General features: G+C 44.3%; 1 protein-coding gene and 1 pseudogene across 4 annotated transcripts in view; one reads left to right on the top strand and one right to left on the bottom strand.

The window, feature by feature from the left end:
* Positions 1-15,571, top strand: part of GPR19 (G protein-coupled receptor 19) — a 36,888-nt gene that overhangs the window by 6,804 nt on the left and 14,513 nt on the right. The window contains exons 1-3 of one of the 4 annotated variants that reach the window (XM_051850784.3): positions 288-417; positions 811-967; positions 6,358-6,404. In XM_051850784.3, the coding sequence (XP_051706744.1) occupies positions 962-967; positions 6,358-6,404 (53 nt within the window). In that variant the 5' untranslated portion in view covers positions 288-417; positions 811-961. Of the gene's footprint in view, positions 1-287; positions 418-810; positions 968-6,357; positions 6,405-15,571 lie in introns of those variants that run through there. The other 3 variants (XM_070049398.2, XM_051850782.3, XM_089304616.1) reach the window with 3 other exon arrangements.
* LOC138843731 (rRNA N(6)-adenosine-methyltransferase METTL5 pseudogene) lies at positions 14,651-15,265 on the bottom strand (annotated as a pseudogene).

Here is a 15,571-nt window from a genome sequence, read left to right as displayed (position 1 = left end):
GTATAGATATGGGCAAACAGTAAACTATGTTATAAAGATCTTATCCCACCACCTCCAAAACAGAGTGTATTTAAAGCATGGGGATGGGTGATTAGGTGGGGACAGGGAGATAGATGTCAGATAGTCTTTAGGATTTAATCAAAATCAAAATTGATTTATGTTTAAAAGGTAACAATAAATTTGTAGTACAGTAAGCCGAAGCCCTAAATATATGCTGTTATTTCTAGTTAGATATGAGACCTTAGGAAAATATTTTTTAAATATTTTATTTACCTGAGAGTGAAATAGGCAAATGACTCTAGGAGCCCTGAAGGGGGTGTAATGCTGTCCGTGGTGCTGAACATGCGATTGTCCAAATGCCCTAAGGGGGCTTCGCAGAGAGACTGAGAAACACCGTGCCAGGTCAAGATACTGATGGTAAGAAAGCAAGAGGAGGTTTGGTGAGAAAGCATCTTCTTCCCTTTTCGAGCAACTCTGAACGCTCAGGATAAAATCTTCAGATTAAAAAACAGAAGAAGAAAGTGGAGAAAGCTGGAGGTTGGGGTGGTTGAATCTTCTCCTTTTCATATGGAGATTTTTAGTCAGAGCCAATCAGATCAGAGATTTCTGCTGCCTTGCTCCTGAAAGAGAAAGTGGGGGGAGGGAGAGAGAACATGGCCACATTCTCCCCTTTAGCCACATGATCCATTTCCCATGTGACACATTCCAGAGCCTTGAAAAGGAGAAGGGAGGGGCACCAAGAGTGGGGCTGGGGGCGGAAAGATGGTTTAACAGTCAACCCTGCACAGCGTCATCTTGTCTCCCTACCAGGAAGCCTGCTGTAAGCCAAGGGGAAGACAGAAGACAGCTATGAATATGTTCCCAAGCTTTCCTGGTGGTTTATGGCATTCTCCAAACTCCTATGTAAGGACTGCACCTCAGCAAGAAGACCCAAGGAGACCATCCATGAGATTAAGTCCAGATGAAGGTACGTGATGGAGATCCCCGGGTACTGCTGCTGGATTTTGGCTCAGGTGACAAAATGCCTTCTTTTTTTCCCAGGCAGTTTGGAAATTTTGTCCTGGCTTAAATGCTTTAGATTTGTTCCAGGTCCAGAAAAGATGCCTAGGTAGTTCTGTAAAATGAATAATTGGCCAGAGTAAGTGCTTGTTGAAGAGAAATTAGATGGAAATTGTGTATAATGAGAAAACAAAGCACTATTGATAAAAACGTTTTTTTTCCTTTGAATCCTAGAAAGAAAGGGAAAATTACCAAAACCAACTAGATTTCTTTGTCACTGCCATAAAACCTGTCTTCCTCCCTTTTCAGCTGCTTGTTCTCTGTCCATGTTCCCAGAGGTTGTTGGCAGTGGCTTAGGGAGCCTGACTAGGCAGGCAGGCTGTTCCTTTGTGCTTTGTGATCATTTGCCTTCTGATGTTCCCGGAACCAGGAGTGCTTGTGATTGCCCCCTGCTCTGGTTTAAGACAGCAGACTGCCACAGGATTCCACATCTTAGAGAACTGCTACCAGGAAGGCACCAGGGAAGTTCTCAAAAGAATATACCAAAGTTATAGCCTGGAACAATCTGCCATGGATTCAGATGTTGATCTCTCTCACTGTTTCTACCCAGCAAAAGATAGGAGTTAGAAAATTTAAATTTTATTATCTCTTTCTTTAACAAGTACTTATAAACTAAATTCTTTCTATGTGTGAGGCACTGTTCAAACCACAAATAATCAGTCATTTAATCCCTACCACAACCCTTTGGGGGGGTATTATTACTCATGCTTTAGACATGAAGAAACTGAGGCACAGAGAAGTTAGGAAACTTTATAGGTTAGACAGCTAGTAAATAGTAGAACCAGAATTTGGACCAAAGAAACTTGACCCCAAAGCCAATGCTCTTAACCACTGAGATATGCTGCTTGCCTGCTTCTGTTATTCCAAATGATGTCAACAGCTGATGTGGCTACAAATTTTGTTCAGCTGAGTAGAGATTGAATCATCTTGCCTGGCTAAAACAGATCCTCACTGAAATCTGTATTAATCCTGAATCACCTCAGTAGTCACATTCTGTACTCCCAGATAACCCAGTAAGTAATTGCTTATTCTTTTTCTCTCTGCTGTACAGATCTGGTAGTAAAACACTGTGTTACTATGGTGACCAAATGATGTCTAAAGGAAATCTAGAATTACATCATGGTTAATTTTTTTTTTTTTTAAATTCAACCTAGAAACACTCTTCTATTCTGGTATTAAGAGCAGCCTAAATGTATTATCTTTAAAATCTCTTACCTGGTCCTCAAAATAAATAAATAAAAATCTCCAGAATTATTCACACTAACTATATTAGCAAACCAACTAGTTTGTTATTTTAAAATAATATTATCATACCTTAAAATAAGGAACTAGATCTCCCTTTGCAAGTTATTTTAGATTTTTAAGGGTAAAAGAGGAAACTTGCTTATTTTTTTTAACTGCTAGAAATTTCTGAGATATACAGATTTCCTCCCTTTTGTTTGTGTACATTTCCTCTGACTCTTGACAATAAAAGAAGACTGATCACATTCCTTTTTTTTTTTTTTTAGAGATTTGTTTATTTATTTGAAAGTCAGAGTTACACAGAGTAAAGGAAAGGCAGAGAGAGAGAGAGAGAGAGAGGGAGGGAGGGAGAGAGGGAAGGAGGGAGGAAGAGAGAGGTATTCCATCTGATGGTTTACTCCCCAGTTGGCCACAACGGCCAGAGCTGCGCTGATCCGAAGCCAGGAGCTTCCTCTGGGTCTCCTACGCAGGTGCAGGGGCCCAAGGACTTGGGCCATCTGCCGCTATCCCAGGCCGTAGCAGAGAGCTAGATAGGAAGTGGAGCAGCCGGGTCTCAAACTGGCGCCCATATGGGATGCCGGCGCTTCATGCCAGGGCATTAATCTGCTGTACCACAGCACCAGCCCCAACTGATCACATTCTGACAAAATGTGAATAAACTAAGAGAATTTGCCAAGTCCAAGATACAAAGAGGAAGAAAAGGGACAGGAATCTCAAATTTGTGAAATTCTTCACAAAAACAAGGCATTTTTTTTCAGGGTTTCATTGCACATTGAAGTCACTGTTTCCCTTATAATATTGAACTTTAGTGTTTTAGCTTAAGCCTTTGATCCCTGCTGAAATCTGCATTTCCCTGGGAGGAGTAATACTTTGTATGCTATGACAGTCACCTGAAGAGAGCTGCTTGTGAGAAGGGGCAGTAACCTTCCATCTTTGGATTTCTAGTGTTTAGCACCAGGCTTGGTGTATGGTGAGTGCTCCATATTGCACTCGTGAGTACAGAATGGGAAGACTCAAGACTCTGACAACATTATCCTGGTGCCAGTGTGGGGGCCCCCTGCCTATTTGTTTCCCATTTGTTTATAGGGAGGACAATGAAAAGGCAAATGTGTGGTAAGAGCAGATTTGTTTGGCATCAGTTACAATTATTCTTTTTTCTTTTTTTAAAGATTTATTTAATTATTTGAAAGTTTAATTATTTGAAAGAGTTACACAGAGAGAGGAGAGGCAGAGAGAGAGAGAGAGGTCTTCCATCCAATGGTTCACTCCCCGGATGGCTGCAACTGCTGGAGTTGTGCCGATCCGAAGCCAGGAGCCAGGAGCTTCCTCCTGGTCTCCCATGCGAGTGCAGGGGCCCAAGGACTTGGGCCATCTTCTGCTGCTATCCCAGGCCATAGCAGAGAGCTGGATAGGAAGTGGAGCAGCCGGGACTCGAACCGACGCCCATATGGGATGCCAGCACTTCAGGCCAGTGCTTTAACCCGCTACGACACAGCACCGGCCCCAAAATTATTCTTTTTTTTTTTTTTTTTTTTTAATTTTTGACAGGCAGAGTGGACAGTGAGAGAGAGAGACAGAGAGAGAAAGGTCTTCCTTTTGCCGTTGGTTCACCCTCCAATGGCCGCCGCTGCAGCCGGCGCACCGCGCTGATCCGATGGCAGGAGCCAGGATCCAGGTGCTTTTCCTGGTCTCCCATGGGGTGCAGGGCCCAAGCACCTGGGCCATCCTCCACTGCACTCCCTGGCCATAGCAGAGAGCTGGCCTGGAAGAGGGGCAACCGGGACAGAATCCGGCGCCCCGACCGGGACTAGAACCCGGTGTGCCGGCGCCGCAAGGTGGAGGATTAGCCTATTGAGCCACGGCGCCGGCCTATTCTTAAAGTTTATAAATGTTAGTCTGGCCCTGGAGCAGCAGCAAGCTGGAGTTTAGGAAGTTCCCGTAAATTCTTTCCTGGGGATCACTAATCCCCCTGATATTTGTATTTAGAATTTGTATTAAGAAGTTCCCCTGATATTTTTTATTTCTGTCTAGATAGAGGTAGCCCTAACAACCTCAGCTGCCAAATATGTCTTGCCTGGCACCGTTTTCCAACACTAAAACAGTTCACCTTGGGTTGAGAATGAATGTTTTGAGGAGACCACCTGCTGCCGCAAGCAGTCTTCTATCCATTCTGGCTCCTAGTCCTAGAACTTTGCACAGAGAGCTCACTACACCACAGGACTCCTCCCTAGGGAATTTTAGAGAGACAATTAATTTGAAAGAGAGCACACACGAGAGAGAAAGAATGAGTGCTCCCATCTGCTTGTTCATTCCCCCAAATGCCCATAGCAGCCAGGTCTGGGCCAGGCTGATCCTAGGAGCCAGGAACTCAACCTAGGTCTTTGTGATAGGAACCCAACAGCTTGAGGCATCACCACTGCCTCTTAGGGTTTGCATTAGCAGGAAGCTGGAATTGGGAGTAGAACTGGGTATTGATCCCAGGTAATCAGACATGGGACACAGGCATCATAACTACTAGGCCAAATGCCTGCCCCAAACCTGGGATCATGTCAGACTGCTTTACTGCAACCATAGGAGTTAGGACCTAAATGCAAAAGATTCTCTCAGGGCATTTTGACAGCTTGCTTAGGATTTGAATTCAAATCAGCAGGCTGACTAGGCTTATATACAAACATAATCCATGCTATATTTATTTATTTATTTTTTTGACAGGCAGAGCGGACAGTGAGAGAGAGACAGAGAGAAAGGTCTTCCTTTGCTGTTGGTTCACCCTCCAATGGCCGCTGCGGCCGGCGCACTGTGCTGATCTGATGGCAGGAGCCAGGTGCTTCTCCTGGTCTCCCATGGGGTGCAGGGCCCAAGCACCTGGGCCATCCTCCACTGCACTCCCTGGCCACAGCAGAGAGCTGGCCTGGAAGAGGGGCAACCGGGACAGAATCCGGCACCCCGACCGGGACTAGAACCCAGTGTGCCGGCGCCGCAAGGCGGAGGATTAGCCTAGTGAGCTGCGGCGCTGGCCCCATGCTATTATTTTTTAATCTAAGGCATTAAGTAGAGGAAGATTGGTGGTTGTAGATGAGGTGTGGGTCCTTGGATCCTACCACCCATCCTCCTTATCCCCAATGTTATCTATTAGTGGAGCTGAACGGGAGAAACAATAGCTGTACTGAAAGTGCACACTGGCCAGCCAAGTGCTGCACACCTACCACGCACTCAGGGCTTCTTGGGCAGGTGGGGCCAGTGTACAGGGGAGATCTGGAAGCCTACCTGGGCTTCCTACTCAACCCTCTCCAATCTGAAAAAGGACAATGTACTCAGCTATTCCACTTCTGAGCTAGCTCCCTGCTAATGTGACTGGGAAAGCAGCAGAAGATGGTCCAAGTAATTAGATCCCTGCACCCAAGTGGGAGACCTACATGAAGCACCTGGCTCACAGCCTCAGCCTGGCCCATCTCTTGCCATCACAGCCATTTGGGGAGTGAATCAGCGGATGGAAGATCTCTCTGTGTTGTGTGTGTCTTCCTCTGTGTCTCTCCCTCTCTGTTACAGTGCATTTCAAATAATAAAGCTTTAATAAAAAAATAAAAAGGGATAATATATTCAACCAGCTAAACAGGAAACAGTGAAACAAGAGAGAGAGGAAAAAGTGGAGAGGCTTCCTCTTGAGGAGAGAGTGTTTGCCTAGTATATTTTCAACTTGGGTGCTAGGATAGAGGACATAAGGACATAAGAAGAGGTACAGTGAGCACAGGGGAAAGATATGAGAAAGTGATGACTGAGTGCTGCCTTTCACACGCAGTAACTGGCCTGCTGGTGCACCCTGCCCAATGAGTCAGACTCTGCAAGTAGAATGTTGAAATCCCTTCTGAGAGTGTATATGTAGGGGTAGGAGGCAATAGAGAAAAGAACCAGATTTGGGATGCAGTTTCTCCTGCATGAACCAAGGCAAAAAGTGGAAGGAAATTGGAGTTGTCCTCTCCAAGAGAATGTTTAAAAAGCATGATGAATATGTATTGCCTGTTTTAGAATCGTTTTCTCTTGTCTTATCCTTTAAAGCAGTCATCTCCTGAAGCCTTTCATCCTGCCAACTCTGCTGGGCACAGGTATCTGTCATGTTTAATCCTCATAGCAACCTTTGTGATCTGCACTGTTAGCCCTGATTTCTGCTTCGGAAATTGAAGCTCAGACAGATTAACCTGCTTGAATTCACAAACAGCAAGTAAAGCCAGTATCTGAGTCTAGTTCTTTCTAATTCTGTGCTCTTTCCACTATATCACAAGCAAAGTACTTTCCTCTGCATTCTTTAAAACACACGTGTTTTTGGATATTAGATTAATATAAACAGAGTTCTCAAAAATTTGGAAACTACAGAGCAGTTTAAAGGTATAATAAATAAAAATGGCATCATCCTACCACCTGGAGACAACCACAGTTAAGATTTTGCTGTATTTCTTCTCAGTCTTTTTCAATACATATAATAGTAACAAAAGTAAACATTTGTGAAGTACTTGCTTCATTCAAGATATTGTTCTTACTAGTTCCTTTATTGTTCAACTTATTTTATGCTAACAACAAATCCAATCCATAGGGTGGTTATTGTAATTTTACTTGTGAAGACACTCAGTAAACACAAACATGGTAAGGAACTTGGAAAGGCTACATAGATTGTAACTGATTTGAAACCCAGGCAAGCTGGCTATAGAGCCTGATTTCTCAGTCTTGTCACAATTGGCGTTTTGTAGGTAATTCTTTGTTGTAGGGGGCTGTCTCGTTCAGTGCAGAATGTCTGAGCAGCTTTCCTGACCTCCACCTACTATTTGTTAGGAACATCCCCCTTTCACTTTTTAACAACTAAAGATGTCTCCAGACATTTCTAGTATCTCCCAGGCAGCAAAATTATCTCCAGCTGAGAGCTAGTGTTCTGGAACCTATACTCTCACTCAGCCATGTACTGGATAGCCTCTTTCTATTTATTTTTCTTTTTAAATTTTTCTTTTTTGCTTATTTGAAAGGCAAAGAGAGAGGCAGAGGCAGAGAGAGAGCTTCCATCTTCTTCTATCACTCTCCAGTGCCTGTAACAGCTGGGTTTGGATCAGCCCAGATAACTCAGTCTGAGTCTCCCATGTGTGTGGCAGAGATCCAACTGCTTGAGTCATTACCAGCTGGCTCATCAGCAGGAAGCTGGATTGGAAGCGGAGGCAAAATTTAACCCAAGCATTACCATATGGAACAAGGGTGTCCCAGGTGACATCTTAATCACTGTACCAAATGCTCTCCCCTATTTTTAAAATTTTTATCTACTTTGTTCTGTTTCTTTAGGCTGTAGAGAGATAGATAAATAGCTAGAACTCCAATCCATTGGTTCAGTTCCCAAATGCCCACAATGACCAGAATTGACCATGCTGAAGTCTAGAAACAGAAACTCAATCTGGGCCTCCCATGTGTGGCAGGAACCCAACTACTTGAATCATCACCTGCTGCCTCCCAGGGTACACATTTGCAGAATGGTGGAATCAGGAGTGAAGCTGGGATTTGAACCCAAGTACTCTGGCATGGAATGCAGGCAACTTAATCTCCAGGACAAATGCTTGCCTCAGCCTGTTCATATTTAAAACACATGTAGAGTTATTTTTCTTTAAGAAGGGAACTAAATCTTCAAATTTGGGTGCAGAGTATGAAACATTGCTAGAATGGCTGTGGCTTTACGGATCATAGTAGATTAGTTACCTCCAAAAAGAATACTTGTTAGTAGACTCATAATAGAGAGCTGGTTTATATTACCCCACAGTTGTCTGAGGGGAGAATAATTGGGGGTTTCTCTCTTATCATTGTTTCCTGGTTCTCTGCTCTGAGCACTTTAGTCTCAAGAGGGTTGCTTATCAACCATCCTGTCAAAATACATTACTGTATCCCAAAGCAGAGGATGACTATTGCAAATAATTGCTTGCTAATAAATAGGATACCAGGGCCGGCGCTGTGGAGTAGCAGGTAATGCCGCTGCCTGAGTGCTGGCATCCCATATGGGCGCCAGTTCGAGTCCCAGCTACTCCACTTCTGATCCAGCTTTCGCTATGGCCTGAGAAAGCAATAAACCAGTGGATGGAAGGCTGCTCTCTGTTTCTCTGCCTCTCCTTCTCTCTCTGTCTAACTCTGACTTTCAAATAAATAAATAAATCTTTTTTAAAACAATAGAATACCAGGGGCAGGCATTTGACACAGTGGTTAGGGTACTACTTGCCACACCTGCATTCCGTATTGGTGTGCTAAATTTGAGTCCCAACTCTACTCTCAATTTCAGCTTCCTGCTAACGCATACCTTGTGATGCAGCAGGTGGTAGCTCAAGTAGCTGGGTTTCTGCCACCTATGTAAGTGACCCAGATTGAGTTCCAGGCTCCTGGATTGAGTTCCAGGCTCCTGGCTTCAGCCTCACCTTTGCCTAGCTGTTGCAGACATTTGGGGAGTAAACCAGAAGGTGGAAGATCTTTCTCTGTCTTTCTCTCTGTCTCTCTCTCTCTCTCTCTCTGCCTTTCAAATAATAAAATAAAGAAATTTTTAAAGAGTCAGAGTCGAGCTCCTAGAGTTGCAGACAACTCTAGATATACAAAGGTACTTCAAAAAGTTTGTGGAACTAGGCTAATCCTCCGCCTGCGGTGTCGGCACCCCGGGTTCTAGTCCCAGTTGGGGCGCCGGATTCTGTCCTGGTTGCTCCTCTTGCAGTCCAGCTCTCTGCTGTGGCCCGGGAGTGCAGTGGAGGATGGCCCAAGTGCTTGGGCCCTGCACCTGCATGGGAAACCAGGAGGAAGCACCTGGCTCCTGGCTTCGGATCGGCACAGTGCACCAGCCGTAGTGGCCACTTGGGGGGTGAACCAACGGCAAAGGAAGACCTTTCTCTCTGTTTCTCTCTCTCTCACTGTCTAACTCTGCCTGTCCAAAAATAAAAAGTTTGTGGAAAATAGAATTAAAAGATGATGTACATTTTTAAAAATATTTTATTTATTTATTTTAGAGGCAGAGTTACAGACAGAGGAAAGGAGAGACAGAGAAGTCTCCCATACTCTGGTTCACTCTCCAAATGGCCACAACAGAGATTTGGAGCAAGGATTCTGGAGCTTTTTCCAGGTCTCCCATGCTGGTGAAGGGGCCCAAGCACTTGGGCCATCCTCCACTGCTCTCCCAGGCCATTAGTAGAGAGCTGGAACAGAAGAGCAGCCAGGTCACAAACCAGCACCCAGATGGGATGCTGGCACCACAGGCAAAGGCTTAGCCTACTACATCACAGCGCTGGCCCCTCCACAAACTTTTTAAAGTACCCTATGGTCACATTTGTCACATGTGTCTCTGAAGAAGGAAGGTTGAAAACTGCTGATGTAGGTGATTTGGTCAACTATTGCTGGTATGCTGAGAGGATTAAAATAAGAAATGATAACAGTAACATATTAACTTATCAAACACCTGCAAATGAATGGCACTAAAATATATAGTAACCTGGGTAATAGGTAAACACCTGTCCAACCATGTTTTCTTTCTCTCTTTCTAATCACTTATTTGTTTGTTATTTGAGAAGCAGGGACATGTAGAGAGTTCCAGTCTTCTGGTTCACTGTGCTGGCGCTGTGGCATAGGAGATAAAGCTGCCGCCTGCAGTGCCAGTATCCCATGTGGGCATCAGTTCAAGTCCTGGCTACTCCACTTCTGATCCAGCTCTCTGCTATGGCCTGGAAAATCACTGGAAGATGGCTCTAGTCCTTGGGCCGCTGAACCCGCTTGGGAGACCTAGAGGAAGCTCCTGGCTCCTGGCTTTGGATTGGTGCAGCTCCAGCCGTTGTGGCCATCTTGGGAGTGAACCATCGGATGGAAGACCTCTCTTTACTTTTGCCTCTCTGTATCTCTGCCTTTCAAATAAATAAATCTTTAAAAAAAAAAAAAAAAAAGATGAGTTTAAAAAAAATATTCTGGTTCACTCTCCAAATGCACACAACAGCTGGGAACTAGAAATACAGCTTATGTCCCCCATGTGGGTGGCAGGGACCCACATCATTTGAGCCATCCTCTGCTGCCTCTGGAGGTATGGGTTAGCTGGAAGCTAGAATTAGCATAGCATAGCATAGCAGTGGACCTGGAACTCGATCCCAAGTACTCCAGTGTAAGATGTGGATGTCCCAAGAGCATCTTAATTACCATTCCAAATACCCACCCTCCACCATATTTTCAGTGATACCTGATTATATAATTGCATAATTTGTCTAAGAAGAACACATGTTAGTACAAAATCAGATCTAACTTCTGCTTTATCCTTTGGGACCTAAACTACTGAACTTGGATACCAAAGACTTCCAGTACTGGGTCCTGCAGTCCTAGACAACTTCAGAGTATACTCTCAGGATGAGCTCTCTGATAAATCAAAGTGCTGGGTGACCAACTAAGTGAATGTATGTTGCTCATTCCATATAACAAGGTCTACCTTTCAGTTTCAATTCATGGAATTGTAACAAGCTCAGAAATCTTGGCTGACTCATACATATTGCAGACATGGAAACATTCAGAAAGACTTATTTAGGGTCCTTATGTGGATATAAAAATAAGACCAGAATCTTGACTTGGTCAGTGTTTATATTGAGAATTGAAATCTAGGTTTCTTAGCCCAAGTCTAGCATATAAGGTGAAGTTGAAAGCACTGTATTCTTTTTTTTTTTTTTTTTAAGCTTTATTTATTTGAAAGGCAGAGTTACACAGAAAGAGAAGGAGAGGCAGAGAGAGAGAGAGGTCTTCCATCCACTGGTTCACTCCCCAATTGGCTGCAACAGCTGGAGCAGTGCCAGTCCGAAGCCAGGAGCCAAGAGCTTCCTCCAGGTCTCCCATGAGGGTGCAGTGGCCCAAGGACTTGGGCCATCTTCTACCACTTCTACCAGGCCATTCCAGAGAGCTGGATTGGAAGTGGAGCAGCCAGGACTTGAACTGGCGCCCATATGGGATGCCAGCACTTTATCCACTACACTGCAGTGCTGGTGTATTTATTAAACCTTCAGGGCTTCTAATACTATCCTAGATGCTGGTGGGAGAGTGGTAGAATGGCGGTTACGAATTTTAGTCCTCACAGTCAACTGTATAAAAAGTGCTGTATTGAATTCGTTTTTGTTTTCTGCTGTAATGAATTAAACACACATCTAGTGGCTTAAGATAACACTGATCTCACAGTTCTGTAGGCAGAAGTCTGGGTGGGCTTGGCTGGATTCTCTGCTGAATGTGTCACAGTACTGAAATCAAGATGTTGACAGTATTGTGACCCTTTTTAGAGGCTCTGGGGATGATTTCCCCTTCCAAGCACATTTGGGTTGTTGGCAGAACCCCTGCCTTGTGGTTTTAAGACAGTCCTATTTCCTTGATGATGATTAGTTGGGGGCCACCCATTACTCTTGGAGGCCTCTCCCCTCTCCTCATACACAGGCTGCAACATCTCAGAGCCAGCATAGCTTGTCAACTCCTCCTTGTGCTTGGACCCTCAGACTTCTTTTGCTGCACCCCTCTGCCACTAGCTAGACAAAGTCCTCTGCATTTAGAGTTCATATGATGAAATTGGGCCCACCTGGATAATGCAGGATCATCTTCCCATTTTTAGGTTCATAACCTTAATTATATATGCAGAGTCCCTTTTGCTATGTAATATATCAGATTCATAGGTCCAGGGATTTGAGTGTGGATCTCTTGAGGGGGGCCATTCTACCCACTACTCAGAATTCTTCCTTTAAATAAGAGCAAGTGCCCTACCCAGCTCATGGTACAATCAGTGGCAAACATTCCTGGGACTCCCTTCCTCTTCCTTGGTCCTGGGATTCTTCACACAGAACAAAACATACCGGGCAGTCTCTTGGATCCCTTCTGGTTATAGTAGAGAAGTAACTGTGATCTGAGCTGGGGCGAGTCCTTGTAAGCTGGTGGATCTGCAGCTATAAGACTTCTCTTGGGAGGTTTCTCAGCTGGGAAACTGCGGAGGATCAGCCTCTGAGCTGCTGTGCTTTCCTTCTCCATTACCTCCTGTCACTAACCTGGAGCACAGCAAGTAAGTGAGGCCAGAGTCCCAGGCCTCCTTTTTTTACTGTTTTAAATTGAGGTGTTATTTATATGCCATAAAATTCACTCACTTTAAGTGTACCCTTCCAGTGATTTTGTGAAGTATACAGGATCACATCACCAACACCATCATCAAATTCCAGAACATTTTCATCATCCCCAGAAGATTCTTGGTGTTTGTCCAGGCTTCCCTTTCGCATGGGGCAAAGGGCACACTCACGTTCCTGGTTTAGAGGTCCTTTTTTCACCCTCTTCCTTTCTAGGAAGCCCCTCAGAGAACTCAGCTTCCAGAAAACAAGAGCCAAGAAAACAGGTTTGTCTCAGGCTCAGTGAGGCAACTCTCCTCTAAGGCAAGGCAGCACTTAGGTCTTGGTTTATTCTCAGAATGGAACAGGAAAAAAACCCGTAAGGAGTAGAGCACCTGTCAATACCATGGTGAGCTCTCCAGCCTCTGCAGGAGGAAGTGGAGTTCTCACATTGCATCTGGTTTCACCCCTAACTCCATCAAGCAGGGACCTGTAGGTGAGAGAATCAGACTTTTCTCCTTTCCCTTGTGGCCAACTTCCTCTAAGCAGAAACTAAGGTATCCTTTCCTCCCACTAAAATGGCCTAAGGGGACATAATATGGCATGGGGAGGAGGGAGGGGGTACTAGCTGTGGTGCAGAATGAGAGTCCCTACTATCCCTACCTACCCTTAATTCTCTCTCCCCTGCTTCCCATGTGATATTAGGTTCTTTTTTAAAAATTTTATTTATTTATTGGAGAGGCAGAGTTGCTGACAGAAAGAAATATAGGCCAGCGCCACGGCTCAGTAGGCTAATCCTCCACCTTGCAGCGCCGGCACACCGGGTTCTAGTCCTGGTTGGGGCACCGGATTCTTTCCCGGTTGCCCCTCTTCCAGGCCAGCTCTCTGCTGTGGCCCGGGAGTGCAGTGGAGGATGGCCCAAGTGCTTGAGCCCTGCACCCGCATGGGAGACCAGGAGAAGCACCTGGCTCCTGGCTTCAGATCAGCGTGGAGCGCCGGCTGCAGCACACCTGCCGTGGTGGCCATTGGAGGGTGAACCAACGGCAAAGGAAGACCTTTCTCTCTGTCTCTCTCTCTCATTGTCCACTCTGCCTGTCAAAAAAATAAAAAATAAAAAATAAAAGATTAAAGATTATTTATTTGCAAGAGTTACAGAGAGAGAGAGGAGACAGAGAAAGATCTTCCATCCACTGGTTCACTCCCCAAATGGCAACAATGGCTAGAGCTGGGCCAATTCAAAACCAGGAGCTTCTTCCAGGTCTCCTATGTGGGTACAGGGGCCCAAGTCCTTGGACCATCTTCCATTACTTCCCCTAGCCATTAGCAGGGAGCTGGATCAGATGTGGAGCAGCCGGGACTTGAACCAGCACCCATATGGGATGCCGGCACTGCAGGCAGTGGCTTTACTCACTGTGCCACAATGTCAGTCCCTGGGGTCCTAGAATTTAGTCCTGGTCTCCCACATGGTTGGCAGGAATCCATGTACTTACACTATCATCTGCTGCCTCCCGGGTACATTAATAGGAAACTGATTCAGAAGCAGAGGTGGGGCACTCATGTGGATGCAGGCTTGACCTGTGGCACCACAGGCCAAGACTCGTTTACATTTTAGTGGGGATCTTAAATTTCAAAGAGTAACACTGTGGTTTTGAGGAAAGTTGGAGGGATAGGAGCCTTCCTGGCTACCTGAAATCATGCCAAGGATGCTGGCCCTGTTTATTTCTGATATTTTAAATATTTTTGATATTTATTTGTATAAATGAAGGTCAAAGCAGTAAAGATGATAGAAGAACAAGTTACTTCTTAAATCTGTATACCTAGAATTTCTCACTGACTAATTTCTCATAGGCTATTTTGTGAAGTTATAAGAGGCTATTTTGAAAACCCTTTTCTGTTAAAAAAAAAAATCATGATCTGATTGGTAGCATAACCAAGCAAAAAGAAAATGCAAGAAAGTACTGAATCCCAGTTGAGAAACAGATCAAAAAGCCCAGAGATGGAAATCCTATGGAGGAAGATTTACTCATACTTTATAAGAGAGGGGGAAAGGGAATAGAACATTAGGGAAGATTCCAGACCTGTGTGCCTGTGACACCAGAAGTCTTAGTTGGAAGGAAGCTGTAAGGTTCCTTTGCAATTATTCAAAATTATCTAATGGAAATAATTTAAGCAGAATGGATTCTGTATGTTTTTTTTTTAAATAACATTTTTTATTATCTTGATTAGGTTTTAAGTTGCTGTGTCTTTGGAGACTTTTAAAAAGAAAACCAAATTAGGGACTCATCAGTGTCCGCTGGTTGCTTTTTATAAAAGTTGTAGGATGCTGACAGGTCATATCAAAGCTCTGTAATTACATCTATACTGATTTTCCATTTTTCAGCTTTCTTTCTAACATGTTCTGTAGCTGAGGTTTTGTTTAAGGAGTATATTGCTATTCTTGCCCTTTCCAAAGCAGTCTTCAGAAAAGCCATATCTGTCCTTTATTGGTTTTGGTGCCAAAGGGAGGATTCATAATTGCTATATAAAATGACTTAGATATTTTTTTAGATAATGTGCACATATCACATATCACATTGAACTGCATCAACATTTGTTAATTCAAGCTTTTTCATTTCATTTCCAATGCATTGTCATTTATGTTAAATCCAACACAAAGTCCTGCTCCTAAAAAAGCAGTTCTCATGCTAAGTACACTCTACAACCACTTCCTCCATCTGTAGCCACTTTGTTTTCAGTGTCATCAAATGTGTTATGGACTGCACAGAGCATACGTGCTGCAATGTGTGCCTAGTTGAATACTGTAGTAGCTTGGGGCTTTTAACTCCATCCACTTATTGAAGGCAAGTTTCTAGTTCCTTAAGCCTTCATTTTTTCAATTTTTTTTTTTAAAGCCCTGTGCTTGCAGGGTTTAACAGCTCAGATTTATGGAGAAATCTATTTAACCAGGTTCTTGTTTCTCCCTGCCCCCAACCTACCACAGCCTCTTTTTCAACACTGCTGGCCAGGGGATGCCAGGCACTCAGGCTAGCTCCTGCCTGCCTCCGGGTTATCCCATGCTGCTTTTCAGCTCCTGGAGATGGTGGTGGCACATGCTTGGAGCTTAGAGTCTATATGCTTTTGAAGAAAATATATTCAATCCAGTTATATTGCAGATTTTGGTAGAAAAGGTAGAAAAA

This window comes from Oryctolagus cuniculus, chromosome 9, assembly GCF_051225735.1.
Source record: "Oryctolagus cuniculus isolate XC-2025 breed Fujian yellow rabbit chromosome 9, ASM5122573v1, whole genome shotgun sequence".
In the NCBI taxonomy this organism is placed as follows: domain Eukaryota; kingdom Metazoa; phylum Chordata; class Mammalia; order Lagomorpha; family Leporidae; genus Oryctolagus; species Oryctolagus cuniculus.
The sequence above is the reverse complement of the archived record's forward strand: the minus strand, read 5'-3'. Positions and strand labels throughout refer to the sequence as shown.